Here is a 26,383-nt window from a genome sequence, read left to right as displayed (position 1 = left end):
CTGATGAGGAGCAAGATATTTAATAGAAGTATCTATTATAAGAGATCTACTAATTACAAAACAGAAAATAGTTACAGTGGAGAAATCTGGTAGATGCTACAGTAACCAGGTGATCCAAATGAATTATCACCAGTAAGGGGATGTATCAATATTACGTACCTCGTGATGTCTTCTAAACTGATGGCTTACATATAAAGAGGGCAATCGCTTTTGGCAATTAATGTTATATCTGAAGCGCAGTATATTTTAACCTTAGCCATGGGAGGGAGGGTACTTTATAGGGGAGAAGACAGGGTATCATTTTATTCTCTGGTTTGGTTTTCAGGCAGGGGTCCTTTCTCTTAGGGAATCTTAATTTCATTTGAAAATCAGAGTCTGGAGTCCAGCAACTGCAGGCTGTCTCTGAGTCCCCCTATTTCCCCAATACATGAACCAAAATGTGAGGCTCACCAAAAAACAGCCTCATAGGTGAACTCTGGGATACCTGGTCCTGGTCCCCATCTTCATTGTCATTGGGTTGAATCATTATGAGACCATTGTGGACTGTTTTCTTGCCATAGTAAGCTAGTGAGGAGTGCTGACACCTTTCCTTTCTGCCACCTGCATTCTTTGCCCACTGTTCTTGGGTGACTGTGAAGGACAACTGGCATTCTTTCTGACCACCTTTACATGTGGCAGTGGGCTCAGCTCAGTACCCTACCAGGTCCACCACTGGGATTCAGACATGTCTGAACGTGTGAGCGTAGGTGAGAACTGCCCCCAAGAACCAGAGTAGCTGAGGGTATGGCCTCAGAAGCACTTAGCCTGAAAGTAGGTTCTGGTGACCACAGCTTGCCATCTGGTGGGTAGCAGGCGCTGTTCTTTTTAAAGATTTTATTTAGGGGATCCCTGGGTGGCTCACTGGTTTAGTGCCTGCCTTCAGCCTAGGGCATGATCCTGAGGTCCCGGGATCGAGTTCCACGTCAAGCTCCTCAGAGGCAGAGGGAGAAGCAGGCCTCATGCAGGGAGCCTGACCTGGGACTTGACTTGATTCCGGGTCTCCAGGATCACTCCCTTCGGGCGGCACTAAACCATTGAGCCACCTGGGCTGCCTGCAGGCGCTGTTCTTGTATCATGCTGCCCTCCACACTAGAGCTAGGACAGTCACAGACTGTAGGAACAGGACAGATTGCCCTCAATACATTTCCTATTCCCAGACCTGAAGTTCATATAAATAGAACCAAAGAGTGTCCACTGTTTTGTTTAAGAATGGTTTTGTTTCTCAAGTGTTGGAGGAATTCATTAGTGAAGTCATCCAGGTCTTAAATTTTCTTTGTGGGAAGCTCTTTGGCTATGTTGTATTCTATGTCTGTAATAGACACAGTGCTATTCAAATTCTGTTTTTCTGTCCATGACAACTTTTTATTTTTAAATATTTTATTTATTAATCGTGAGAGACACACAGAGAGAGGCAGAGACGCAGGCAGAGGGAGAAGCAGGCTCCCTGAGGGGAGCCCGATGTGGGACTGTATCCCAGGATCCCAGGATCACACCCTGAGCTGCAGGCAGATGCTCAACTGCTGAGCTACCCAGGCGTCCCTGTCCATGACAACTTTCCAAAAACCTTTTCCATTTGGTTCCATGAGAAATCTGAAGCAGCTACTCAGCATAAAGATTTTGCTCTTCCACAGATAGCCTCTTGTGAACTATATCAGCTGAAGCTCAAGACACGTTCACCTGCCCCAGGCCTTTTTTGTTTAGAGCTACCAAGTGGGTGTTAAACGTGTCTATGTGATTAAGACCTGTTCTGTTCTCTCCTTGTAAATTCAGGCTTCTATTCAGCACTGTGTGCCAGGCCCATCGTTGGTGTTTCGGATTCAACAGGGAACGAGATAGTCTTGCCATGAAGGAGTGTGTGCTCCAGTGGAAGGAGACATAAAATATGGTTCTGTGGGGGGCTTTGGGGAGGGGCACCGTGGGAATTGTGGGGTACAACTGCTCTGCTTCTGTGTAAACTTCTGTAATGTGAGCTCAGGCACATGGCAGTGGGACAATGTGGGTCTGGTGCACCCTGCTTTCATTCAGCTGTGGTTTGGCCTAGGCTAAAAGGGGATGGGATAGTGGGAGGAGCCTTCTAGTTTTCAGCAGGAAAGGAAAAAGCCCTCCCTGTAACCTCCCTGTGGCAGGAGCCCAGAGGGGAACGAGGAGGCACAAGGACACAGCAGGGCCTGTATGTGGGCCTGCTTCCTGAAAAAGCCACATCCTAGCCTGTGGGTCGTGGCTGTGGCAGGCCACATTGCCCACTGTGCCCTACTTAGCAACAGTCCCCTGGCTTAGAGCAGTTCTTTCATCTGCGTCGTCCTGGCACTCATCAGCCTTGCTCTACTTAACCGTTTTGCCAGAATTTCCATGAGATTTTCTAAGGGTGCATTTTTAATATTCATTGTGGCACCTCCAGCCGAGCTGGACTGCCTGCCTGGGGAGCCGAGTTGCCAGTGCTCTAGTTCCAACATCTTGTAGGCTTTGAAGGGTCTGTCCTAACTCGATTTTTACCTAAGTCCCGTTATTATTCGTGTGCACTTTTAGAGACTATATAGTTCTTCTGAAAATGTATATACACGTGCCTTAAAGCAGAAATGTTTGTATTACAGAGGACTGAAACTTGAGCTAGACAGAAGGTAAAGAAAAAAGTCCTCCAACAAACAATAGGCAATTTAAGAAATGGCGACAGAGCTCCATGCCATTTACCTAAAGGTGTGTTTCTCTCAAGTGCTTTGATCACATCGTCTCTGTGTCAGAGGCTCCAGCAGCAGCACTTCTGTCACCGTTTCCCAGATGCCAGAGCGCAGAGGCAGGGCTGGTACAGCCCCGGCCACCACCCAGAGCACTCCGCCCCAGGGCACATGCTGAGCTCCCGAGCAGGACTGGTCCCAGCCGAAGGCACAAGGGCAGAGCCAGGAGGGAGGAGACCCTGCCCCAGAAATAGGCCAGCACTTGTTATGCGGCACTGGGTGATTCCGCTTTGTGTTATGTAACCTCAGCATCCACACTGTTCCCTTTGTTGACTCCCTCCGTGTGACTGTTTTTCTGGCAAGCTCCTTAGCCAACCAGCCCCTTCTGTATGGGGAACGGGTGGGTGTCAGCACAGCTTTGGGCCCAGCGGGGCAGCGGGGCCACTTCCCGGAGTGTGAACCTTCCCAGAAGGCCCCTTGGTGGGGGTGGGGGACAACACGACTCTGGCCTGCTTGTTTGGAACGATGAAGCAGCAGTGAAGCTGCTGACGCTCCCTTTGTTCACCCCTACGCTCCCTTTGTTCACCCCTACGTTGCCTTTTATCTGTTTACACCCCCGTGTTTGGGCAGATGTCGGGCTTACCTGGGCTCCGTGCCCCCACAGCAGGGCAGGACTGCTGAGGGGCAGACGCAGGGAGCTTGGCCCCTGCTTTTTGGGAATGTTTTGGGGACACGCATGTGCACACGCACACGCAGGAGGATGTTCTGGGAGCCCCTGGTGTAGAGGGACGATGGCGTGGAACCCACGGGGGTGGGGGGGGAGGCATTCAGGAAGGGGACGGGGGCGCAGCAGCTGGCAGTAGGACCTGTGAAGACAGGCCAGGAGGTTACTGCAGTCTTGGGGAGCCGCCAGGGAGCCCCCGGGGCCACCCATTCCAGCGTCTGGCTCGGCACGGGCACCTGTCTCCTCCCCACAGCATCCCCGACCACCTCCCTGCACTGGGCGCTGACCGTGTGTACGCCGACCCCGTGGACACTGCTGTGCCCTTGCGGGGCTGGGGCCCAGGCTTCTCCTGTGGGCCCGGCTGCTCCCCCAGCAGGAGAAAGGAAGCCTGTGCCGCCTCCGAAGGACTGCTGAGCAGGAATGTGGCAGGGCCTCTTCAAGGCTTCCGTTCCCACGTGGCTGCCCTGTCGGGGAGGCTCCCTCCCGGGGGCCCCCAGCAGCTCTGGCCCAGGGCGGGCATGTCCACGTGGACAGCCAGGCGGCCAAGGCAGCGCCACAGGCAGGAGCTGCCCTCTCAGATGGGAGCCTTGGGGTCCTGGGGGAAGAAGCCTACTTGTGGCAAAACGGGAGTCAGAGTAGAAGTTTGTGTCCCGACTGTGGGTCGGGCAGCAGGCCCACCGCATAGCACCCCTGTGCCCCGGTTTCCACGTCTGTAAAGGGAGAGAGAGCAGCGGGCCGAGGGACACGGCCGGCGTGCGCTGGGCAGGCGCGGGCTCGGTGTTGCCAGGCGGGCAGGGGGCGTCTGCCGGCGCCTGGCTCAGAGGCTGCCTGGATGGGCAGCTATGGACCAGCTGGGAGGGAATGAGGGAGGAAGACTTGTTTCAGATGAAGAAAGGAATGGGGAGCTTTTGTTTTTGTCCTTTAAAGCTGCACGCGCTGTTGGTGTGTTAAAGGTGAAAGTGGAGATGTGACTAAGTCTCAGCTTTAGCAGGTATTTCAGGGCCTCAGAATAATCCATTAATTTCAATCCCACAGGGCAGCCCCGGTGGCGTAGCGGTTTGGCACTGCCTGTAGCCTGGGGTGTGATCCTGGTGACCCAGGATCGAGTCCCACATCGGGCTTCCTGCATGGAGCCTGCTTCTCCCTCCGTGTCTCTGCCTCTCTCTCTGTGTGTCTATGAATAAATAAATAAAATCTTAAAAAAAAAATTTCAATCCCGCAGTGCTCTCTACATTTGCGGGCTGATTGGACCCAGAGTCCTACATCCCCTCCCCAGGCACTGTGCCCTCCCGGCCACCCCCAGATCCCTGGGCCGGCTCTGACCTCTGCTCTGAGAGTGCCCACTGCTCCCTGGCTCCCCTGACCCCCCAAAAACACGGTTTCCCTTATTTCTGCTTATACCCCGGGGCCTCAGGTGGGGACTTGGGCGCCAGCTCTTTCTCTTGGTTCTCTCCATTCTCCCTTCCACAGTGGGATCCTGATGGTCCCTCCTGCGAAAGACGCAAACCTTTGATGTTCTGGTCATCCCCACATGCTGGCCCTGCACCCCAGCTCCAGCGTTCTAGCTCCAGCGTTTGCACCAGCTCTGGGTTCAATCCCTCTTGCTCTTCCTTGGCCTCTCACTTCCCAGGGTCAGCCTGAACCTCATCCACAGAGGCTGCACCCCTGTTGAAACCACAGAGGCCGTCATCCTGCCACGTTTTTCTAGCAAGCTCCCTCTTCCACTGGCTGACACAGCTCCAGTGCCCCAGCCTGCCCCTCTCCCTCAGGGGGTGGCTCTTCCAAGTCTGAGGTGACCTCTGAGGTGACTGCAGCGCTCACAGATCTTCTAGCCACTGAACCTCCCCTCCCATCCTGGCCCTTTTCTCCTCCTTCCTTCTGCCTCAGTGGTGGGTCCCTCCACATGGGTCCTGGGCCCACATCCTCCAGCCTCCTCAGATTCTCAGTTGCTTTAATAATCATCTTGCCTTTTTTTCTGCATCTTCTCTATGGATTGGGTTCATCTGGATACTAACCTCCACCATTCTGTTGCTTTGTCCCCTTAATACCATTTCGGTATAACTAACTAGTTCTTAGTACACAGGAGGGGAAAAGCCTAGGAATTCATCCTCAGCTCATCTTCCTACATCCAGTTCATTTCTGTTGGTTCTCCCTCCAAAGTGTGTATCTGTTGGCACCATCGTTGATTTTCTCTTGAGTGAACCACCAAAATGGTTTTCCTCATTGATCTGCTTTTCTTCTTGCTTCCCCCAGATTCAATCTCCACACCATGACCTTTACAAAACAGGAATCAGCACCATTCCCTGGCTTAAAATAAGCCTTCCACACTTTCCCACTGCACTTGGATATCAAAATCCAGATTCCTTCCCATGGCCTATGAGCTGGCCCCTCCCTCAGCTTAGGTCACTCACACAGTTCCTTTTGCTTCTTTAGGAAAGTAAAATCCTTTCCTGTCTGAAAGCCTTACCACTTTGTTCTGACTAGAATGCTCTCCCCTCCACTCTTCAAAGATTTTATTCCTTCTGAACCTGTAGCTCTGCTTGAGAGGTTCCAGCATTCTATGTCCAAAGTCTTCCTGTTTTTCTCTTCTCTGCATCCTATTCATTTTGGTTTGGCCAAACTCATTCTGATTTGTAATTACACGTTTGTGTGTTTACTTCTTTACTTTCTCTTTCATCAGCTTTACAACCCAGGAGGGCTGTGATTATGTTTCCAGTGACTAACAGAGTGCCTGGTACAAAGGAAGAGCTGAATGAAATAATGAACCAACAGGGAAGAAAAGCTGTGTTTGGGGGCGTTCACAAAGTGGTGACCAGCTGTTCCCCTGATAGAACCATCGGCTTTATCTAAGTCGATTTAGTCTAAGAGTAGTTTTTCTGCACATGAAGAATCCAGCAGTTTTAAGATGTAGGTGGATTTCAGTTGTTCTGAATTCTGATAGGAAATTCCCTGTGATCCCCCCCTCCATGTACAGTGACTAATGTTGCTTTTAAAAAAAAATAGTAAAAAAAAAAAAAAAAAAAGTCAAGTAAAATAAGAAGCAGCATAATCTGGCACAAGGAACACAGGTTAGAGTCCTGATCTAGCTTTGGTCTTTGGTTCTTATATTGCTTCTGTTACTCAAAGACTTTGTTTCCTCATTTGTGAAATAAGAGAGTTTTTTTTTTTTTTTTAATTTTTTATTTATTTATGATAGTCACGGAGAGAGAGAGAGAGAGAGGCAGAGACATAGGCAGAGGGAGAAGCAGGCTCCATGCACCAGGAGCCTGATGTGGGATTCGATCCCAGGTCTCCAGGATCGCGCCCTGGGCCAAAGGCAGGCGCCAAACCGCTGCGCCACCCAGGGATCCCAATAAGAGAGTTTTGATTAGAAAAGTCCCTTCCAGTGTGTATGCTTTGGCCTGGTTACAGTGACTGCAAGTAACAGTAACAGTCAAGACATTTAATGATGTCTTGAACTTGAATGTGGAGCCGTGATGGTTCTAGGGTTGGTGCAGTGGTTCAGAGAGCTCATCAAGAACCTGGGTGGGCTCCTTTCTTCCTTCCTTTCACTTTGCCATTGCTGTCCCCAGGCTAGCTAGCTAGCCCTCATGGTCACAAGATGGTTGCTACAGCTCTAGGCAGCACAGCCTCCGATAAGAGCATCAAGAGCAGAAAGGGATGGGCCTGGGGAAGAGCCCTCCTCATGGGTCTCTCCTTATATCAAGTAAAATCAAGTGCCCCAGCGACTTCCTTTTGTCTCATTGGCCAGAACTATTTCATGTATCCACCCCAGACCATTATGTACAAGAGAATTTGCCTACCCCAAATACAGTTCATCTCGGCCCTGGACTGGCGTATATTCAACTGTACTCAATTAAGTTGCAGTTGAATCCTGTCCACAACAAAAGAGAGAGGGCAAGAGCTGTTGAGTAAGTGGCCTCATACATCTAAATTCTTGTGATTCTAAGTGCTTGGCTTTTAGGGAGGCTGCTCTGTTATCTTTCAGGGACTGACTGCATTCTCTGGTGGGGTAATGGACAGGAATAACTTTTTTTTTTAAAGGAATGGCTGTACATTCCTGAAAGAGGAGGGAAGCAGAAGGGATTTAGAAATAGAGGGATTTATTGGCCAAGGAAAATTCAATGAGCAACTGAGCCCAGCAGGTGTATGTAGGAAAGGCCATAGTTGTGCTGCCCATTGCTGAGAGCTGCCCTCATAGGGAGGAGGAAAGATTAGGGATCACTGTCACTTATGAGGCAAGTTCTCTGTTCACTTCATCAGCAAACTCTAAGAGTTCTCCTTTCTCCTGCCTGCCTATCCAGGCCAAAGCACTATGTATTCCAAGTAGAATCTTCTTTTAAAGTTGTTTGATAGCCAATCAGATAACAAGTAAGGAATGCATTCATAATGGCCATATAACTAAGAACCATGCCCCTCGGTCCCTGCTGCTCTCTCTCAATTTACAGACATGGAAACCGAGGCACAGAGGTGCTATGCTGTGGGCCTGATGCCCCGACCTGCAGTCAGGACACAAACTTCTACTCTGACTCCCGTTTTGCCACAAGTAGGCTTCTTCCCCCAGGACCCCAAGGCTCCCATCTGAGAGGGCAGCTCCTGCCTGTGGCGCTGCCTTGGCCGCCTGGCTGTCCACGTGGACATGCCTGCCCTGGGCCAGAGCTGCTGGGGGCCCCCGGGAGGGAGCCTCCCCGACAGGGCAGCCACGTGGGAACGGAAGCCTTGAAGAGGCCCTGCCACATTCCTGCTCAGCAGTCCTTCAGAGGCGGCACAGAGACTTCCTTTCTCCTGCTGGAGGAATAGCTGGGCTCACAAGAGAAGCCTGGGCCCCAGCCCCGTAAGGGCACAGCCGTGTCCACGGGGTCGGTGCCCGGCGCTGGAGGAGGTGGTCGGGGATGCTGCGGGGAGCCACCACGTAGTGCTGCTGGACTCTTGGGGGCTCCAATTCTTACTTCCTCAGGTTTTGGTTCAAGTGTCACTTTGGTTCAAGTGTCACCAGGGACTGGGCTCTGTGGATCTCCACTGGATGACGGTCCTGGAGTGTTTCTTTTTTCATACTATACCTCTCCTCCTAACACACCATAGAATTTACTAACATGGTTGTTGTTGTTGATCATCAGTGTCTTCCTTACTAGAATGTAAGTCCTTAAAAGCAGGGATCTTGTGTATTCTGTTCACTGGTGGAACTCACCACCTAGAACAGTGCCTTATAGAAGACCTAGACTCTTAGGTTGGGATGTGGGTAATTAGAAGGCACCCTCTTAAGACTTCACTTGTTCTTATGAGCATGATTTGTCACTCAACAGAGATGAGTTAGTAAGTCAAGAATGAAAATCTTGTTGAGCTTGTTAGCGCAAAGTTGCTCATACGTGTTTGCAGGTCTTTTTTTTTTTTTTTTTTTTTATTTATGATAGTCACACACAGAGAGAGAGATATGCAGAGACATAGGCAGAAGGAGAAGCAGGCTCCATGCACCGGGAGCCCGACGTGGGATTCGATCCCGGGTCTCCAGGATCCCGCCCTGGGCCAAAGGCAGGCGCCAAACCGCTGCGCCACCCAGGGATCCCTGTTTGCAGGTCTTTATGTTGATGGTGAACCTGAGAGGTTGTTAAGGGAAGGCCATAGAACCAAAGCAGAGGTGGGGTCTTGGACTCTGGTTACAGAGTAATGTACATGGATGATAACAGATGATGTTCTTTTGAACAGGTATAAGAGTTTGGTCACTGGGACTCGAGCGAGAGGAGTCATTGCTGTCCTCTGGGTCCTTGCCTTTGGCATTGGACTGACTCCATTCCTGGGGTGGAACAGTAAGGACAGTGCCACCAACTGCACGGAGCCCTGGGATGGAACCACGAATGAAAGCTGTTGCCTCGTGAAGTGTCTGTTTGAGAATGTGGTCCCCATGAGCTACATGGTGTATTTCAACTTCTTTGGGTGCGTCCTGCCCCCACTGCTTATAATGCTGGTGATCTACATCAAGATCTTCATGGTGGCCTGCAAGCAGCTTCAGCGCACTGAGCTGGTGGACCACTCCAGGACCGTCATCCAGCGGGAGATCCACGCAGCCAAGTCCCTGGCCATGATTGTTGGGATTTTTGCTCTGTGCTGGCTGCCAGTACATGCCATCAACTGTGTCACCCTTTTTCAGCCAGCTCGGGCTAAGGACAAACCCAAGTGGGCAATGAACATGGCCATTCTCCTGTCACATGCCAACTCAGTTGTCAATCCCATTGTCTATGCCTATCGGAACCGAGACTTCCGCTATACTTTTCACAAAATCATCTCCAGGTATGTTCTCTGCCAGACAGATGTCCTCAAGAGTGGGAATGGGCAGGCAGGGACACAGTCTGCCCTTGATGTGGGCCTATGACCTAGGTCCTGGCCTCTTCAAGAAGGCACACATTTATAATAAACAAAGGGATGGGACATGACTGGCTGATTCCCGTTGTTAAAAGACAGCTACACCTTGTAAGCATATGGGCTGCTGCTTCTGAGTACTTCCCCTGGAGTTACCACATACCTAGCTAATAAGTACATGTTATTAGTCGGTTCCAAAGGCTCACAAATATATTTATGTTTTTTTTTTTTCTGGCTGCTCTGTGTGGATGATGCTGATGGCCTGAGTGGATTGTAAAAGACTGTTTTGCTTTAAGAGCCTGCCTCTTTCATGGTAGAAAATGAAATATTTTACTGTGAAACACTGTAAACTATTATAATACAAATGTTTTTTTTTTAACTTAGAGGCAGTGAAAGAATAAAAGTTGAACATACTAAAAATGTATACTTGTTCCTAGGAAGGTGACCAGGAAAATTAAAAGTGTAATTCTTCAGTCAAGAAACTGCTATATTTATTTGGGGAAATGGTACTCTTGTAAGTTCTTAAGTAGAATATAATCAGGTAACAGTTTTGGTAACGTTCTTTTCCATGTACTGCAAACTACTCCAGAGGAAGAAATTGGGGAAATGGGGTCCCTCTTCTACCAGACTGCACAGCCCCATCTACAGTTAGGTAGTGAAGTTCATTTCTCTACGAAGCTTAAATTTGGCCAAGTTGCTGGAGCCCAAGTGTGAAAATTTTAATAAGTCAAAATCATACAACTGTGTATATCTATTAGGTGAAATAAAGTAAAACTTGAAAACCAACCAGCTTAGGATGCTGAATCTACCTTCTCTTCTTTATTCTGAATGCCACTTCAAAAGAGAAGTTTATACCCAGCTCAAGTTTCCCCAAGAAGTCAAGTCTTGATATTATGGCTGCTGCACAAGGCTTGGCCCACCAGGGAACACTGCCTCACCTGTGCCCTTTCCATATGGTGTTCATATACCAGCAACCCTAGGTTTCTGGGGGCACAAGGATGGACGTTTCCTGGGCTGTAAAGTCTGTCTTGTCTGTTTGCTGCTGCATTTCCTTTTGCAGTATCCCTGCAAGGACAAGGACGCTGCAGATTTATGAGCCCCCATGGGGCCCAGAGCATTCCTGGACTCCCTGGCTCCTATTCCAGCTGTAAATAACTTTATTTACTGAGAAGTTCTCCTGGGCTGAACGCGGTCTCATTGTCACCGTCATGGCTCCTTCACTCTTCCTGGGTCCAACCGAGTCCCATCTCCCTCCCTTTGAAAATATTCCTCTTGGGATTTTTCTTCTTCAGACTGGAAATCCCTGGAAAGTAGTTTCTTTGCCTTCTTGAGGGCATGATGCTTAGTCGCTTCCTTCATTTGGCTTGTTATAAAGCTCCATGTTGCATGCAGAGCAAAACCACCCCTTTCCTTGTTTTAGACACTACTTTTCTTTCTTTTTTAAATTTTTTTCTTTTTTTTTTTTTAGACACTACCTTTCTAACAATACAACCTATGTAAGCTTTTCTGGCACCAACACCACAGATAAGCCAAAGCTCTCTGCAACCAGAATCCCTCAGTCTTTTTTATACTTGCTGGTCAGCCGCATCTCTGCTCTGATCTTTTACTGCTGCAGAGTAACTTCCTGGATCCCAAGAAAGGAAGTAACACTCATCTAAACTTCATCTGACCAGTTTTGTCTACCATTCCAACCTCTTAAAAATTACTAGTACTTCAGTAGTTTAAGAATCTGACCAGCTGCAGACAGGACATGATACTGGGTTTTGATTGAGCCTAAAATGCTTGATTCCATCCAGGAAATTTACACACGGGGCTCATATTTTTTGGGAGAATGGTAGAGCTTCAAACCATACCCATGTCCTGGCTTTAAACTCATGGTCTCTTGTCTAGGAGGGCAAAGAAACAGTGACAAGACGTCTCCAGAAGATCTATTTCATCTCTTTTCCACGTGAACCTTGGTGGGTTAAAGGTGTTTCTGGGTAGGACTTCTTTTTTTTTTTTTTTTTTTTTTTTTTTAAATTTTTATTTATTTATGATAGTCACAGAGAGAGAGAGAGAGGCGCAGAGACACTGGCAGAGGGAGAAGCAGGCTCCATGCACCGGGAGCCCGACGTGGGATTCGATCCCGGGTCTCCAGGATCGCGCCCTGGGCCAAAGGCAGGCGCCAAACCGCTGCGCCACCCAGGGATCCCTCTGGGTAGGACTTCTATATTGAAAGATAACAATGCTGTCTATACCTTCTACATTTGTTTCTTCTTTGTGAATAATATGTCAGTCAGTTGCTTGTCAGAGACCTTCAGCTGTCGACAGGTCCTCATTACCTGACTGACATAAACTGCCAGGAGATGCTTGCACTGGAACATGAAACACAAGCCTGTTAGGAATTGGCAGGACCAAAGCTAACCAAGACCTCTCACTATATTCAGTAGGAAAGGAGTGGGGACATAGGTCATGGATTTACTGCCTCAAAACTGCAGATAAAGATGACATAATGTATTCTTTCTAGAAATCAAAGGGAATATAGGAAGTTTTACTTTGCCTATTGTTTTGAGAAACAGTTTAGATCCAGCTGGCACAGGGTATGTAACCCAGAGTGAGAACCAAGACAGGCCCCTCATTTGAGCCTTCAGTTCTGCTTGCTTCCAGCCTTCAGGAAGCTCTTCACAGTGATGGCTAACATTCTTTGACCTACTGTGTTGCTCAGTGCTTCTCACAGATTATCTCATTTAAATCTGTCAGCTACCCCATGAGGACAGGTCTCATCCTCATTTTACCCATGTGCTGAGTCTACAGTCACTATGTTGTCCTACAGGGAGAGGGTGCTAGTGGGGTCATAGAACCCTGCAGAGTATCAGCCAGTACACATCCTTGGGGATGTACTGGACCTTCTGTCACAGAATACACACAGCTTTAGATATTTAAGGGGCCCTAAGTTTCATCTTGTTGTTTATAGGTGAAACAAACTTATCACACATCAATTGTGAATGTGGCCTTTTTTAACAATGAGATACCCAACCAACCACCCCGTTCCCAAGATGTTTACCAAGTTAAGAGCATAAGAGAAAGGGGAAGAATGGAGTGGGTACTATAATTTTCCTTGGCAAGCCTTACAAAATAGCTACCTGCTCTCTGCTTTCTCTTTTGAAATAAGGAGTTGTATGTATGTCTTGTTCCTGCTTGATGCTCTGGGTGCCTGTGAAATCAGGCAAAGTATCAATGTGCTCTCCTGCCCCCTGTGAAAATCCAGCATGGCTGTCTTATGGGCAGTGGGAAGAAACACCTCATAGCTGGAGTTGGGGATGTGCAAAGTTGCCAACAATGTTTAACTCCTATTTTTATTAGGCTAATTCCCCAGAGCCAAATTCTGAGATTACCTTGTTGCCTTCCCCAAAGCTTCATCTGTGACCTTTTAAATAAAAAATCAGGCAATGGATATAGATCTAAAAGATGATACTGCATTTTGGGAGGGTAAACTCAAAAGAGGTGACTAAGTGAAATCAAGGACAATATAGTATTTGTTTCAACATACAGTAAAAATTTCGATTTTGTAGAGCTCTTTAAACCACACGGTAAGGGCCAAGAATTTCTCTCCTAATTCCACTGGAGTGGGAAGAGCCTTTCCCATCCTTACCAGTAGGCTGTCACTCTTCCGCAGCACTGAGAAGGCAAAGGCAGGACATGAACAGTAATGACAAGAAGCCAGACATGTGTATGTTTCACCAGAACTTCCAAGTACCTATAAAGAAAAGGACAGATGGGATCAGACTTTGACAGGGGTGCTGGAAAACTGCTTGGCTTCCCTTGAATTTATCAATCTGCGGACTCAGTCATTCTGCAAATTACACCGGGAAGAGCTGCAGTAATGTTTTACACAAAAGTGGAAGCTCCACTTCTCTGTGTGCAGACTCTCTCTCCCTCACTGTATGAGGGCTTCATACAGTGAAACTGGAGTTTTCAGACTAGTTAAACCATCCACACAAACCATTTTGTTCTTTTGCCTAGCGATTTAGAGAGCCCGCTCAGTGGGCTGCCTGGAAGGAGGTGGAGGGGAAAGGTTCCCCTCCCATACACTTTATCATGGTGTTTCTTAACCGGTGGTATTTCACAACATGTGTGTGCATTTCTAAAGCTTCCACGACACACCTTAAAAACGTGAAAACAGGTAAAGAGTAAGCAATAAGGCAGAAAGAAGGGTTGAAGGAAGGAAGGAAGGAAGGAAGGAAGGGACTCTTGAGAAACATTTGAGAGCAGGAGAATAAATAAAGCAAAGAATCTTGCAAAAGGGATGACTCAGCTGCTCAGGGTGGAGGTCTCCGAATGAGGCAAGCCTGGATCTGCCTATTCATCTAGCAGGATGGAAGGATATGGATACTTGAGAGGTTGGTAAGAGGGCCCTGTCCAAGAACAAATAGCCTTGTTGGTAGTCAAGGGACAGAAGGGAGACAGATGTATATAGGGAGATTATGATGAGCCTCTGGTGTGAATGGACAAACTCGTGGAGAAATCACGTGTTTAAGTCCCTCCACCACCAGGCAGCCAAAACCAGAAGTGCCCGGGGCTTCGATCCTGGAGTTAATTTCCAAACTGGAAGTGTGAAAGCAGTGTTCAAGGAAGTAGAAACATCCTGAGGGTTATTTTACCATAACCCCGTCACTTAGGAATTTGCCACAGGGCTTTCAAATTAGGTTTAGGCTTTGAGATGGCAATCTATTTTTTTTTTTTGAGATGGCAATCTAAATGAAAAGGCCAGGATTTAAAACAAAAACAAAAACAAAAACAGCACTCCCAAGATTCTTCCCTTTCTCCCCAACAAAGAATAAAGCAACAAGGCCTTAACAAAAGAATAGCACCGTTCTAGTGTTGTGCTAGTTTGTCAAACTGACAACGGTCTGAAAGCAGACGGTTTCCCACTTAATTCTGGGGGAAAAATCCAATATCCAGCAGTGACATGAACAGTTCTTGGGTCTCCAAACCATTACCAATGAATGAATAAAACTTTTTTTTTTCTTTTTTTTTAATTTTTTATTAATTTATGATAGTCACAGAGAGAGAGCGAGAGAGAGAGGCAGAGAGAGAAGCAGGCTCCATGCACCGGGAGCCCGACGTGGGATTCGATCCCGGGTCTCCAGGATCGCGCCCTGGGCCAAAGGCAGGCGCCAAACCGCTGCGCCACCCAGGGATCCCTGAATGAATAAAACTTTAGATTCTTTTTCCTTTATCTCTTCTTTCTAGATTTAAATTTAAGCAGGCATAAGCCTGTGGAATTCTACACGGACTCTAATGGTTCCTGGTTCCTTCTTTTTTGTGGATCCCCAGCCCATGAGAATATTCTGGACTTTGAATAAATGCCAGGTGACTTAGGGAGGGGGAGAGTCTGCAGAGACTCCCTCGCCTGATCCTTTCAGGGGCTGGCTATGACTAAAAAGTACTATGTTCAATGGCCTGAAGCAGTAAAATACTGTCAGGAGATAGTAAATTTTGGATTTGTTTCTTCCTTATCTAGCATCAGATGAGTAATGAACCGAGTAATCAGGCAAAAATCTGAGTTAGAAAAGATTAGAATTGGAAATTGACTGCAGGGATCATCTAATTCAGTGGCTTCAGCCTTCAATGGAAAAAATGACCTCCTCTTACAGGAACTGCCCCCACTCTGCCCACTCACAGTCTGCAATGTTTATCCTCAGAAGGAGACAACTTTTTTAAAAAAAGATTTTATTTGCGAGAGAGCGCGCAAGCATGAGTGGGGAGGGAGGGCGCAGAAGGAAAGGGAGAAGCAGGCTCCCTGCTGAGCAGGGAGTCTGATACAGGGCTCAATCTCAGGACCCTGGGATGATGACCTGAGCTGAAGGCAGACAGTTAGCCAACTGAGCCTCCCAGGCACCCCAAGGAGAGAACTTTTTAAACAGAAAAATCTGGGAAATAGGAAATGGAGACCCATATAGACTTGCATGAGCCTCACTTGGAGGAAGTCTGCTGTAGTTCTGGTTGGGTTTTAAGGAGCATGACCCACCTAGATGGTCATCCACTCTCAACTACAGTTTTATTTTATGGCTGCTGCCAGCCTCTTAGGAGCCATTAGAATGCTCAACTGTATTATTTATTGTTCCCTGTGTTTGGTGCCTCTCTCTGAAAGAAGATTATAGATTCCTGCTCTATTAAATACCGGCTGGCTATGTGACCTGCTTTAGCCAGGAAAATGTGAGTAGCCAAGCAGAAACATTACAAATTGGCACAGACCACATCCTCTTTTCTCTCTGCTATGAGATCCACGATATTCTGGAGAAGGGCTGCTACACCAACTGGGATCCCTAAGTGGAGATGTTTTGGAGTAGAGCAGCAGTCCACTCTGAATGGGTATGAATGAAGCATGAATGAGACATACAACTTTGTTTCTGTAAGCCTTTGGCATTTGGGGGTCATTGTTGCCACAGCCTAACGTAGCCTCCTCCTGACTGATGCATCCCTCTTCCTAGGTAAACCAAAAAAGTTTACAGAAAAGCAACTCAGGTGACAACAACACAGTGGTGACTTTGGAATAATTACCATTGTGCCTGGAAGGCAGTAAGATTAGAAGGCTGACCTGTGGAAAGATGACTAATGGAGTATCAAAACAGTGTCTGAGGGATCCTTGGGTGGCGCAGCGGTTTAGCGCCTGCCTTTGGCCCAGGGCGGGATCCTGGAGACCCGGGATTGAATCCCACGTCGGGCTCCCGGTGCATGGAGCCTGCTTCTCTCTCTGCCTATGTCTCTGCCTCTCTCTCACTGTGTGCCTATCATAAATAAATAAAAATAAAAAAAAAATAAAGTTGTTAGACTATTACAACTTAAAAAAAAAACAAAACAGTGTCTGACTCAACTTTTATCATCTCAGAGAACCTGTGACTTAAGCCAGATTCAGACTATATTAGTATACAATGAGACCATTAGGGCGTATATAAGATTTCTATAGCCTCATTTAATTCAAAGTCCAAACTGAAAGCTACAGTACTAGGAAGTTTGCACTTTTATGACAAATAAAGCAATGTAATATAATACAGGATGGGAATGATGAAAGTTAAACAAATCATGGCAATCTTGGGAGAAATAAAAAGTCAACAATTAAAATATGTCAAACAAAATCTTTAAGATTTTAACTAATGACTAGATCTTAGAACTAGAGAGCAGTTAGAAGTCTGTGCAGGTCAAGTGTTATGCTAATAGTGGAATGGAGACAAATCAGAAACCAAGAGATGTGGGAAAAACTCAAGGCCCTTCTTGTTCTGGGTATTTTAACTACATAAAAAAACCAAGATAAAAACTATGAGAAGTAAAATGGAAACACCTCATCAGGTGTAGTATCACTTAATAGCTGATTATTACATTTAAAAAAAATATTCATGAGAGAGAGAATGTGCGTGTGCACGCTTGCACAAGCAGGGGGAGAGTGAGAGGGAGAAGCAGGAAGGGAGAAGCAGGATCCACGCCCAACAGGGAGCCCAATGGGCTCGATCTAAGGACTCCCAATATCACGACCTGAGCCGATGGCAGCAACTTAACTGACTGAGCCACCCAGGCACCCCAATAGCTCTGATTACTAATCTCTAAATTCATCCTGACAAAATTCTAATAGGTAGTCTTTTTTTTTTTTTTAAAGATTTATTTATTTATTCATGATAGACATAGAGAGAGAGAGAGAGGCAGAGACACAGGAGGAGGGAGAAGCAGGCTCCATGCAGGGAGCCCGACGTGGGACTCGATCCCGGGACTCCAGGATCAGGCCCTGGGCCAAAGGCAGGCACTAAACCGCCGAGCCACCCAGGGATCCCCAGGTAGTCTTTTTTTAAGTAAACATACAATCCAAAGGTTTTGACTCCAGCACTCAACATTAATTACCTCATTTTCTTTAATGAAGAAATGCATGAAGATTTGCCAGACTGGTTAAGTCATGCTACGCTGAGGAATGGCAAGTTAATTCACTAAGCAAAGGGACCGATTTGCCCAAGTTGGCTTTGCCTGCTTCATTCACTTGCTAAGAATTAACTGACTTGAGAGGCACATAAGTGGCTCAGTGGGTTAGGCATCAGATTCTTGGTTTTGGCTCAGGTCCTGATCTTGTTGTGGTCTTGAGACTGAGCCCCGCACTGGGCGCCCCATCAGTGCAGTCTGCTTCAGATTGTTTCTTGTTCTGCCCCTCCCCACTTGCACACTCTCTAATAAATACATAAAATCTTTAAAAAATTTGACATGGTCTCAGCTCTGAGTTCGTCATAAATAAACCAGAATCCAAACACTGAAAAGCTTCCCCCTTCCTGATCTTCAGCAAGACCTACATTATATACTAGAGCTGATGGCTTCTTTATTCCTTCCAAGTGGGAATGAGATGGGAATGAGATGGGAGTATGGCCCAGTGTTTATATACAAATGGAGGCAGTTACAAATCCCAGCTGCCAGATATGACTATTAATTTACTTTTCTGCATCTCCATTTCCTGCAAGATAAACACCTTGTTGGGCTTTTTGTGGGAATTAGCAACAACGCATGGAAATCTTTCAGAGTCTGATAAGAGACTATTACTTTACAGATCTATGTATCTTAAATTCTAGAGGGCAAAACTGAGGTCCAAGTGGACTATCTGCATTCAGCATAGTTTGACCCTTAATAAATACTTCCTGACAACAGTTTAGAAAGATCACTGATAGATGATCTGAGCATGCAGGAGGACCTCAAAATGCATTCTGGCTTTTGCTTGTAGACAAAAGACAATGAACAAGGTAAAACTGTCAATACAGTTTTTTTTGTTGTTGTTTTTTTTTTTTGTTTTTTTTTTGGTAAAGATGCCTGTTATCAAACACAGGGAAGCAAAAGTCAACTGTCTCCATGAGACTTGAGAAAACAGCCTCTCCACATCATTGCTGGTTCTATACATTGCTACTAGGTAGGGTTAATAGGTCTTATTTATCTTTTTTTTTTTTTTTTTTTTTTAAGATTTAAGAGTGGGGGGGGAGAGAGAGAATACAAGCAGTGGGCGGGGCAGAGGGATAGAGAATCTCAAGCAGACTCTGTGCTCAGTGCAGAGTAACATGGGGCTGGATCTCAAGACTGAGGTCTCAAGACCTGACCCAAAACCAAGAGTTAACCAACCGTGCCATTCAGGTGCCCCCAGTCTTATTTATCTTATTTTAATTACTAATACACTAATTTTACTAAGTTGGGTCATTGCTTTTCAGTAGGAACTACTGGGATCCATGAAAACATTTTGTGCTAAGGGGTTTCTGGTTGAGATAATCCCCACCTCTAGATTTCTACCTGGTAAACACGCCTCCCACTGGGCGATGAGATTAAGGTGATGGACTGTCGGTCCACGAGGTCCAAGGCCTGGATGGCTGATGGGCCGAAGATGAACTTCAGTCTGGGAAACAGAAAGGCTTCAGATAAGACTATCTTATCTACTCTCTCAGGTCACCTCAGGAACTTAACCCAAAGGATCACCATTGGCATTTTTTTAAAAATTGATTTTAATTTGGAAAAAAAAGAATATAGCAAGAACCTACATAATCAATCCCCTAGAATGTTAACATGTTTACAGATAAAGCCATCTTTACATTTCATAATACTCCTTGTTCTTCCCAACCTCCTTTCATCCCCAAGGCAACGATATGCATTTGTTGGTTTTCTTCCTATTAATGCTTTTTTATTTTATTATATGAAGCATACTGAATACATATACATAGCACACATGCATACACACACCTATGTGTATATACACATGCATGGTGCTGTTTCATGAGTTTTAGAACATAAAAGATAAATTGTAGGCTTTTTTGTCAACTTGGGTTTTTTTCTGTTCAATGTGCTTTTGAAAATGATGCATGTTGATATATTTTTTTAATTTAATTTTTTTTTTAATTTTTATTTATTTATGATAGTCACAGAGAGATTGAGAGAGAGGCAGAGACACAGGCAGAGGGAGAAGCAGGCTCCATGCACCGGAAGCCCGACGTGGGATTCGATCCCGGGTCTCCGGGATCGCGCCCTGGGCCAAAGGCAGGCGCCAAACCGCTGCGCCACCCAGGGATCCCTTAATTTAATTTTTGAATAACATTCCACTGTATGTTTGTAAGTACCCTGCTGGGCATTCTGATTGTTTCTATTTTACATTATAAATAATACTCAATTATCCCCATACATGTCCTTTAATGCACACATATGAGAATTCTTCCTGGTTATAGAAGTAGAATTGCTGAGCCTTAGGATATATACATTTTTCAACTTTAACAGGCGTTGCCAATAGCTTTCCACAGTGGAAACAGCAGTCCCACCAGCACTGTATAGGAGCTCTATTTTCCCCCCATGCTAACCACTACCAATATTATCAGTTTCTCATGTTGACCACCTGATGGGTATTAATTTGTACTTTTTGTATTAGTAATAAAGGCTACCCACTTTTAAATGATAGATCAGAAAAAAACTGGTATGTGGGAAAATTTTTACAATAGGTGAGAAAGGATGGGCACAAAATAAAACATTTAATTTAAAAAAGAAGGCAATAAACCAAACTCTTAACAGTTATTAGCACTGGGTGGTATGATTGTTGATGCTTTTCATGTTTTATTTTTCAAGAACACTTTTTTTTTTTTTTTTTTAACAAGGAAGAGTCATTTTTATAAACTGGAGAATAAAATGGGTGAGTTGAACTGAAACAGAAAAGTTAAATGTTTTAAAGAACTCATGTGATCTGACATAAAACATGAAGACAGAGCTACTATCTTCAAAATTAAAATGTTCAACTTCTTCATTTTCCAACAAACTAGTCTCTTGATACAAAAACCTATTAGAGGGCAGCCCAGGTGGCTTAGCGGTTTAGCACCGCCTTCGGCCCATGGCCTAATCCTGGAGACCTGGGATCGAGTCCTGCATTGGGCTTCCTGCATGGAGCCTGCTCCTCTCTCTCTCTGTCTCTCTCTCTGTCTCTCATGAATAAATACATAAATAAATCTTAAAAAAAAAAAAAAAAGCTATTAGAATGGGAAGTTTCAAAAATTTTTTTTTATCAAATATAACATTATCTCTGGACAAAGAAAAATAAAATTTGGTCATAACTTTGTCAATTAATCACAGGTTGGGCACCTGGGTTGCTCAGTGGTTGAGCATCTGCCTTGGCTCAGGGCGTGATCCTGGGGTCCTGGGAGAAAGTCCTGCATCAGGCTCCCCGCAGGGAGCCTGCTTCTCCCTCTGCCTATGTCTCTGTGTGTCTCTCATGAATAAATAAAATCTTTAAAAAATTAATCATAGGTTACTTTATTTTTTTTTCCATAGGTTACTTTAAAAATGAATCTAATAAGAATTTTTAAACCTGCCTTTGTAACTTTATAACTTATTGTGAACACCTGAATATTTTTTTTTATTCACTCTTAAGGGTTAAAAGAATTCTACTGTAAAGATGAATTACCTTGCTTTTTTCCCAACTCTATTTTTAGATAATTAAGGTTTATTAAATCTAATGTGAGATTGTTTCCAGATGGTTTTGTTTTTGTTTCTGCTACTACAAGCAATATTGGATAAATATGCTCACTGTAAAATCTTTATGAACATGCATGATTATTTCCTTGGGATACACTCTTTTAAGTGGACTTTGTGACCAAAAGAATATATATGTTTTAAAGCTCCTATTACCTAATGCTAAATTACTTTCCAACTTACACTCCTACTAGTGGAGTATCAATAATCCTTTTCTCCATGTTCTTGCCAACATCTCAGACATTCTTACCAACATCTTTTCTGTGGTAGCCAGTTTTACAGAGTTGTCATTATTTTAATTTGTATATTTGTGATCACTAGTAAGATTTACCCTTTTCCCCAAAGTTTTTGCTAATTTACATTATTTGCCTGTTTTGTTTTAAAAGTAGTATTTTTTTAAATAATACATAATCTCTATAAAAAATTTAGCAGAGGGATGCCTGGGTGGCTCAGTGGTTGAGCGTCTGCCTTTGGTTCAGGACATGATCCCATAGTCCTGGGATTGAGTCTCACATCGGGCTTCCTACATGGAGCCTGCTTCTCCCTCTGCCGATGTCTCTGCCTCTCTGTGTCTCTCATGAATAAATAAATAAATAAAATCTTTAATCAAAAAAGTTTAAAAAATTAAAATAAATTTTTAAAATATTGTTCTAGTAGTTGTAGTTGTTTCGGACACATGAAAAAGAAATTAGAAGCATGCCTGTCTGCAAGGAAAGACAGTTATTATTTGTAGATGATACAAATTTTTAAAAACCAAGAGAATAAGATTTTTTTTTTTTTAGATTTTTTTATTACAGAGATTAAAAATTGTTTTCCTTCATACACAAAGTTCAAATATAGCTACATTTTCAGTAGCAACAAAAAAGTGAAAGCTACCCAGGAATAAGTGACATTTAATTGTATACGCATATGTACACTTCTATTTAAAAGTCTATAAAGGGCAGCCCCAGTGGCGCAGCGGTTTAGCGCCGCCTGCAGCCCAGGGCGTGATCCTGGAGACCCTGGATCGAGTCCCACATCGGGCTCTCTGCATGGAGCCTGCTTCTCCCTCTGCCTGTGTCTCTGCCTCTCTCTCTGTGTCTCTATGAATAAATAAATAAAATCTTAAAAAAAAAAAAAAGTCTATAAAGATACACACCAACTTATACCAGTGATTATTTTAGGAGAAAGAAAGAGAGATGGAAGTTAGGTTTAGAAAAGGTTTTAACTTTTTCTCTGCTAATTTTTTTGTTTGTTTGTTTTTATTTTTTAAAGATTTTATTTATTGATTCATGAGAGACACACAGAGAGAGAGGCACAGAGAGAAGCAGTCTCCCTGCAAGGAACCTGATGTGGGACTTGATCCCGGGATGAGCTGAAGGCAGATGCTCAACCACTAAGCCACCCAGGCATCCCAAACTTTTTTTTTTTAAATATTTATGAGAGACAGCGCTTGCTCATGGGTGCATGTATATAGTGGGAGGAGCAGAGGGAGAGGAGACTCCCCATCAAGTGAGAAGCCCAATATGGGGCTCAATCCCAGGACTCCAGGATCATTACCCAAGCTGAAATCAACACTCAGATGCTCAACTGACTGAGCCACCCAGCCACCCCTCTAGAACAATGTTAAACAGAAGTGGCAAATAGGACAACACAAGAATACTTTGTACTGTCAAATATGGCACTGGCTTTGGACAGATTTTTATTTTTATTTTTTATTTTTTAAAGATTTTGTTTATTTATTCATAGAGACACAGAGAGAGAGGCAGAGACACAGGCAGAAGGAGAAGCAGGCTCCACGCAGGAAGCCCAATGCGGGACTCGATCCTGGGTCTCCAGGATCACACCCCAGGCTGCAGGTGGTGTTAAACCGCCGCGCCACTGGGGCTGCCCTGGACAGACTTTTAACAACCATGTCAAGAAAACATTGTTTTTAGTTTAATAAGAATTATTTTAAAAAATCAGGAATTGATGTTAAAAAGATCTGACTTTTAAAACACATTAATGCCTGGAGCGCCTGTGTGGCTCAGTGGGTTAAGCATCTGACTTTTGATTTTGGATCAGGTTATGATCTCAGGGTGGTGGGATCCAGCCCTGTGTCAGGTTCTGTGCTCAGTGTTGAGTGTGCTTGGGATTCTCAGCCTCCCCCCCAGCTCTCTAAATAAATAAAATCTTAAAAAGAAAAATTAAAACACATTAATGGTTTAAAAAAACCCAATTACAACATGGTATATACTTACGATGATAAATGTTCATCAGGAACTGTAAAACAGGAATGGAAAGAAAGTTAATCATATTAAACCAGTGGCCATAGACACAAAATCTTTAAAAGACTATAATCAAAAAAGATTTTTATGTTAATATGGTGAATTCAATCTATGCATCTAACTTTACTCCTTCCGAATACCCCACGAAACAATAGTTAAAGGATTTTTTTAAAAAAGCATAAACTCCCCAGGATGAAAGGACAGGGAGAAACAAAAACTAAGATACACTGGAAAATAATTTACAAGACCAGAGGAAACTCAATCCTAAGCTAGCGATGGAGAGGGCCAAGCAATAACCTGATTTATACTCCAAAATCCACTACCGTCTTCCCCCTAAAACCCTCAGAAATTGGGGGCACCAGATTGCTTTGGAGGTGGGGATGAAGCAGGGAGGTTAAAATAATACTCTTTTTAAAGTAAGTTTAAGAAGCTAGAGGGGGAAAAAAAAAGAAGCTAGAGGGTAGTGGAATAATGCTTTCAGATGTCTGAAGAAACATTTCCAACATATAATTCAATACCTAGTCAAGCTATCATTTAAGTATGAGGTTAGAAAAAACTTTTTAGACACGTAAAGTCTTAAGAAAGTACACCTCATGTACTCTTCTTCAGGAAGCTACTAAAGAATGTGCTATAAGATAGTAAGTCAGAAAAAGAAAACTGTAGATACACTAAACATACTGCTCAACATGGGCAAAAGGAATTCCTAGGATAATAATGGTGAAGGAAGATGTCAGGAAATAGCCAGGAGACAGTCCATATTAGAGCAAGTCTAGGCTCGAAGAGAGATTTCTACAGGAGAATGAAACTGATACAACATTCCACTCATCTGAACCTATGGAACAGAGATTTAGAACGTGGGTAATGAGTTCGAGGCTGAATTACGGATAAATACATAGAAAACTAAAAATAACAACAACAACAACAACAACAACAACAAAACCCCAAATATAGGGACAACAGTTGTAATTCCAGGGAGAGCATAAAGTTATGCAGGAAAGAAAAAGAAACCATAGTTTCCTACAAGACCAGCTGTGATTAGGTATCACATCATCATCCAAGTGTTAATTCAGAATCTTGACATAAAAAATTATCATTAAAGGATAGGGATCAGGTAGGAAGAGTGTATTACTATGTAGAACACATATTTTAAAACAGCACGAAACAGTTCTGCTGGAATGAAACATGAATCAATGGCAGTGGTCCCTCTGTCTGAGCCATGAGCATTTGGGGCACCCATTGGGGTTCCTCCAAGAGTGTCATGGTGTATGGATTAACCCATTCAGACAGAGCCCACTTTTGGCAACCACTGCTTGAGCTAACACTTTTTTTTTTTTTTTTTTTAAAGACGGAGAAGCAGTTTCCCCTGGAAGCAGGGGGCAGGGACCCCGATGTGGGACCCCATCCCAGGATCATGATCCCAGCCAAAGGCAGGTGCTTAATTGACTGAGCTACTCGATATTTGAGTTAAGAGATTGTTTTTTTCCCCCACATCCTTCTGGGGATCCGAACATATTTGAATACTTGGCTGGCCTAATCTTTCAAATGTATATAATACAATGCTTGTGTCAGTATAGATTACTTTTCTCAATACTTTAAAAAACAGTTAACTTATGATAAAACCCTTTCAAAGTGCAGTCCTTTTAAAACAAAAGCCATCCAAGTGAAAAAGCAGTGACAGTTTTGTGGCCTGACCTGCTATTAACTGCCCTTTGCCCTGCCCTTTTGACGCTGGCTGGGCAGTTCTTACTGATCAATGAATTTGGATTAGAATGATCATTTTAGGGCAGCCTGGGTGGCTCAGTGGTTTAGTGCTGCCTTCAGCCCAGGGTGTGATCCTGGGGACCCAGGATCGAGTCCCACGTCAGGCTCCGTGCATGGAGCCTGCTTCTCCCTCTGCCTGTGTCTCTGCCTCTCTCTCTTTCTCTCTCGCTGTATCTCTATGAATAAATAAAATCTTAAAAAAAAATAGAATTATCATCTTAACACTAGCACGCTGTGAACACATCTTGAGATCACATGGGTGATTCTGGTAACCACAGTCACAGAGCATCCTCTGCTGGTCAGAGAAATAACAGGTACTTTCACAAGATCCCTATTTACTCCAGTCATTGCGTACGCATTTGGTTTTTGTGGTTGCGAAATATTCATCTGGGTGCACACCGTGTACGCACTGATATTACAGTTAAGATCTGGGGGTGGGTGTGAGGAAAGACCACAAGCAAACTTAATTAAGAATTTCACCTCCCCGCAGGCTCGTCCCCGCAAGCTCCGATCCCTGCCGCCCTCCTGGCCCGAGGCCCCTGCCCACAGGTTCGAGGGCAGCGCCCAGCACTCCGGTCCCTGCTGCCCCGCTGGCGCTGCTCCCTAAACAAATCTGGCTTTGCTTTTCTTTTAGAACTGGGGTTCAGGAGTAGAACCACAGGGTTTGGTTAAAAGCTCGGAGGCACCAGGCGGCGGAGCCCGGGGGCAACCCCCCCCTCCCGCCCAGAGAGCTCCGCCCCTCGCCTCCCCGCCCAGCCGCGGCAGGCCAGGTCCGCTGCCCACAGCGCCCACGCACGCCCTCGGGGCCCGTACTTCGCGCCTCCTCCTGCACCGCCGCGGCCATCTCGCTCAGGAGTTCCTCGACGACAGCGGGCAGCGTGACTCCCGTCAGGGCGCCCGCCATGGCGTGACAGGCCGGTAGCTTCCTCGAGAGCCCAGGAGGCGCGACGCTCGGATCGACCCCAAGAAGATTCCCGCCATCGGCCGAGGGCGGAGCGAGGCGCAGTGACGTCGGCGCGCCTCACGCGCATGCGGGCGGCTACGGCGACGCCTCCTCCCCCTTCGCGGCCCGACCAATCCGGTGCGCGCTG

At 45.3% G+C, this 26,383-nt stretch overlaps 2 protein-coding genes across 4 annotated transcripts in view; one reads left to right on the top strand and one right to left on the bottom strand.

Annotated features, from left to right (window-relative positions):
* The window catches only part of ADORA2B (adenosine A2b receptor), a 35,086-nt gene extending 14,032 nt beyond the window's left edge, over positions 1-21,054 (top strand). The window contains exons 2-3 of one of the 3 annotated variants that reach the window (XM_035716158.2): positions 9,139-9,720; positions 16,263-21,054. In XM_035716158.2, the coding sequence (XP_035572051.1) occupies positions 9,139-9,720; positions 16,263-16,266 (586 nt within the window). In that variant the 3' untranslated portion in view covers positions 16,267-21,054. Of the gene's footprint in view, positions 1-9,138; positions 10,576-14,828; positions 15,008-16,262 lie in introns of those variants that run through there. The other 2 variants (XM_049109484.1, XM_025428264.3) reach the window with 2 other exon arrangements.
* On the bottom strand, positions 10,581-26,307 carry ZSWIM7 (zinc finger SWIM-type containing 7). Its single transcript, XM_035716163.1, has 6 exons — positions 26,106-26,307; positions 23,505-23,526; positions 19,075-19,177; positions 13,421-13,525; positions 11,998-12,143; positions 10,581-11,779 (listed from the first exon to the last, which is right to left on the bottom strand). The coding sequence occupies exons 1-5, from the start codon at positions 26,194-26,196 to the stop codon at positions 12,030-12,032; spliced, it is 435 nt and encodes a 144-aa protein (XP_035572056.1). The 5' UTR covers positions 26,197-26,307; the 3' UTR covers positions 10,581-11,779; positions 11,998-12,029.
* Positions 26,308-26,383: the final 76 nt, after the last annotated feature.

The sequence above is a fragment of the Canis lupus genome, chromosome 5, assembly GCF_003254725.2.
Source record: "Canis lupus dingo isolate Sandy chromosome 5, ASM325472v2, whole genome shotgun sequence".
NCBI classification, from domain to species: domain Eukaryota; kingdom Metazoa; phylum Chordata; class Mammalia; order Carnivora; family Canidae; genus Canis; species Canis lupus.
The sequence above is the reverse complement of the archived record's forward strand: the minus strand, read 5'-3'. Positions and strand labels throughout refer to the sequence as shown.

Bases quoted from the DNA above. Each gene is read 5' to 3' on its own strand.
- ZSWIM7 (XM_035716163.1), bottom strand. From the start codon at position 26,196: ATGGCGGGCGCCCTGACGGGAGTCACGCTGCCCGCTGTCGTCGAGGAA. The intron at 23,527-26,105 runs GTACGGGCCCCG...CCTGTTTTACAG, and splicing joins GGTGCAGGAGGAGGCGCGAA to TTCCTGATGAACATTTATCA. The intron at 12,144-13,420 runs GTAAGGATGGGA...TTCATGTTCCAG, and splicing joins GGAAGAGTGACAGCCTACTG to TGCAAGCATCTCCTGGCAGT.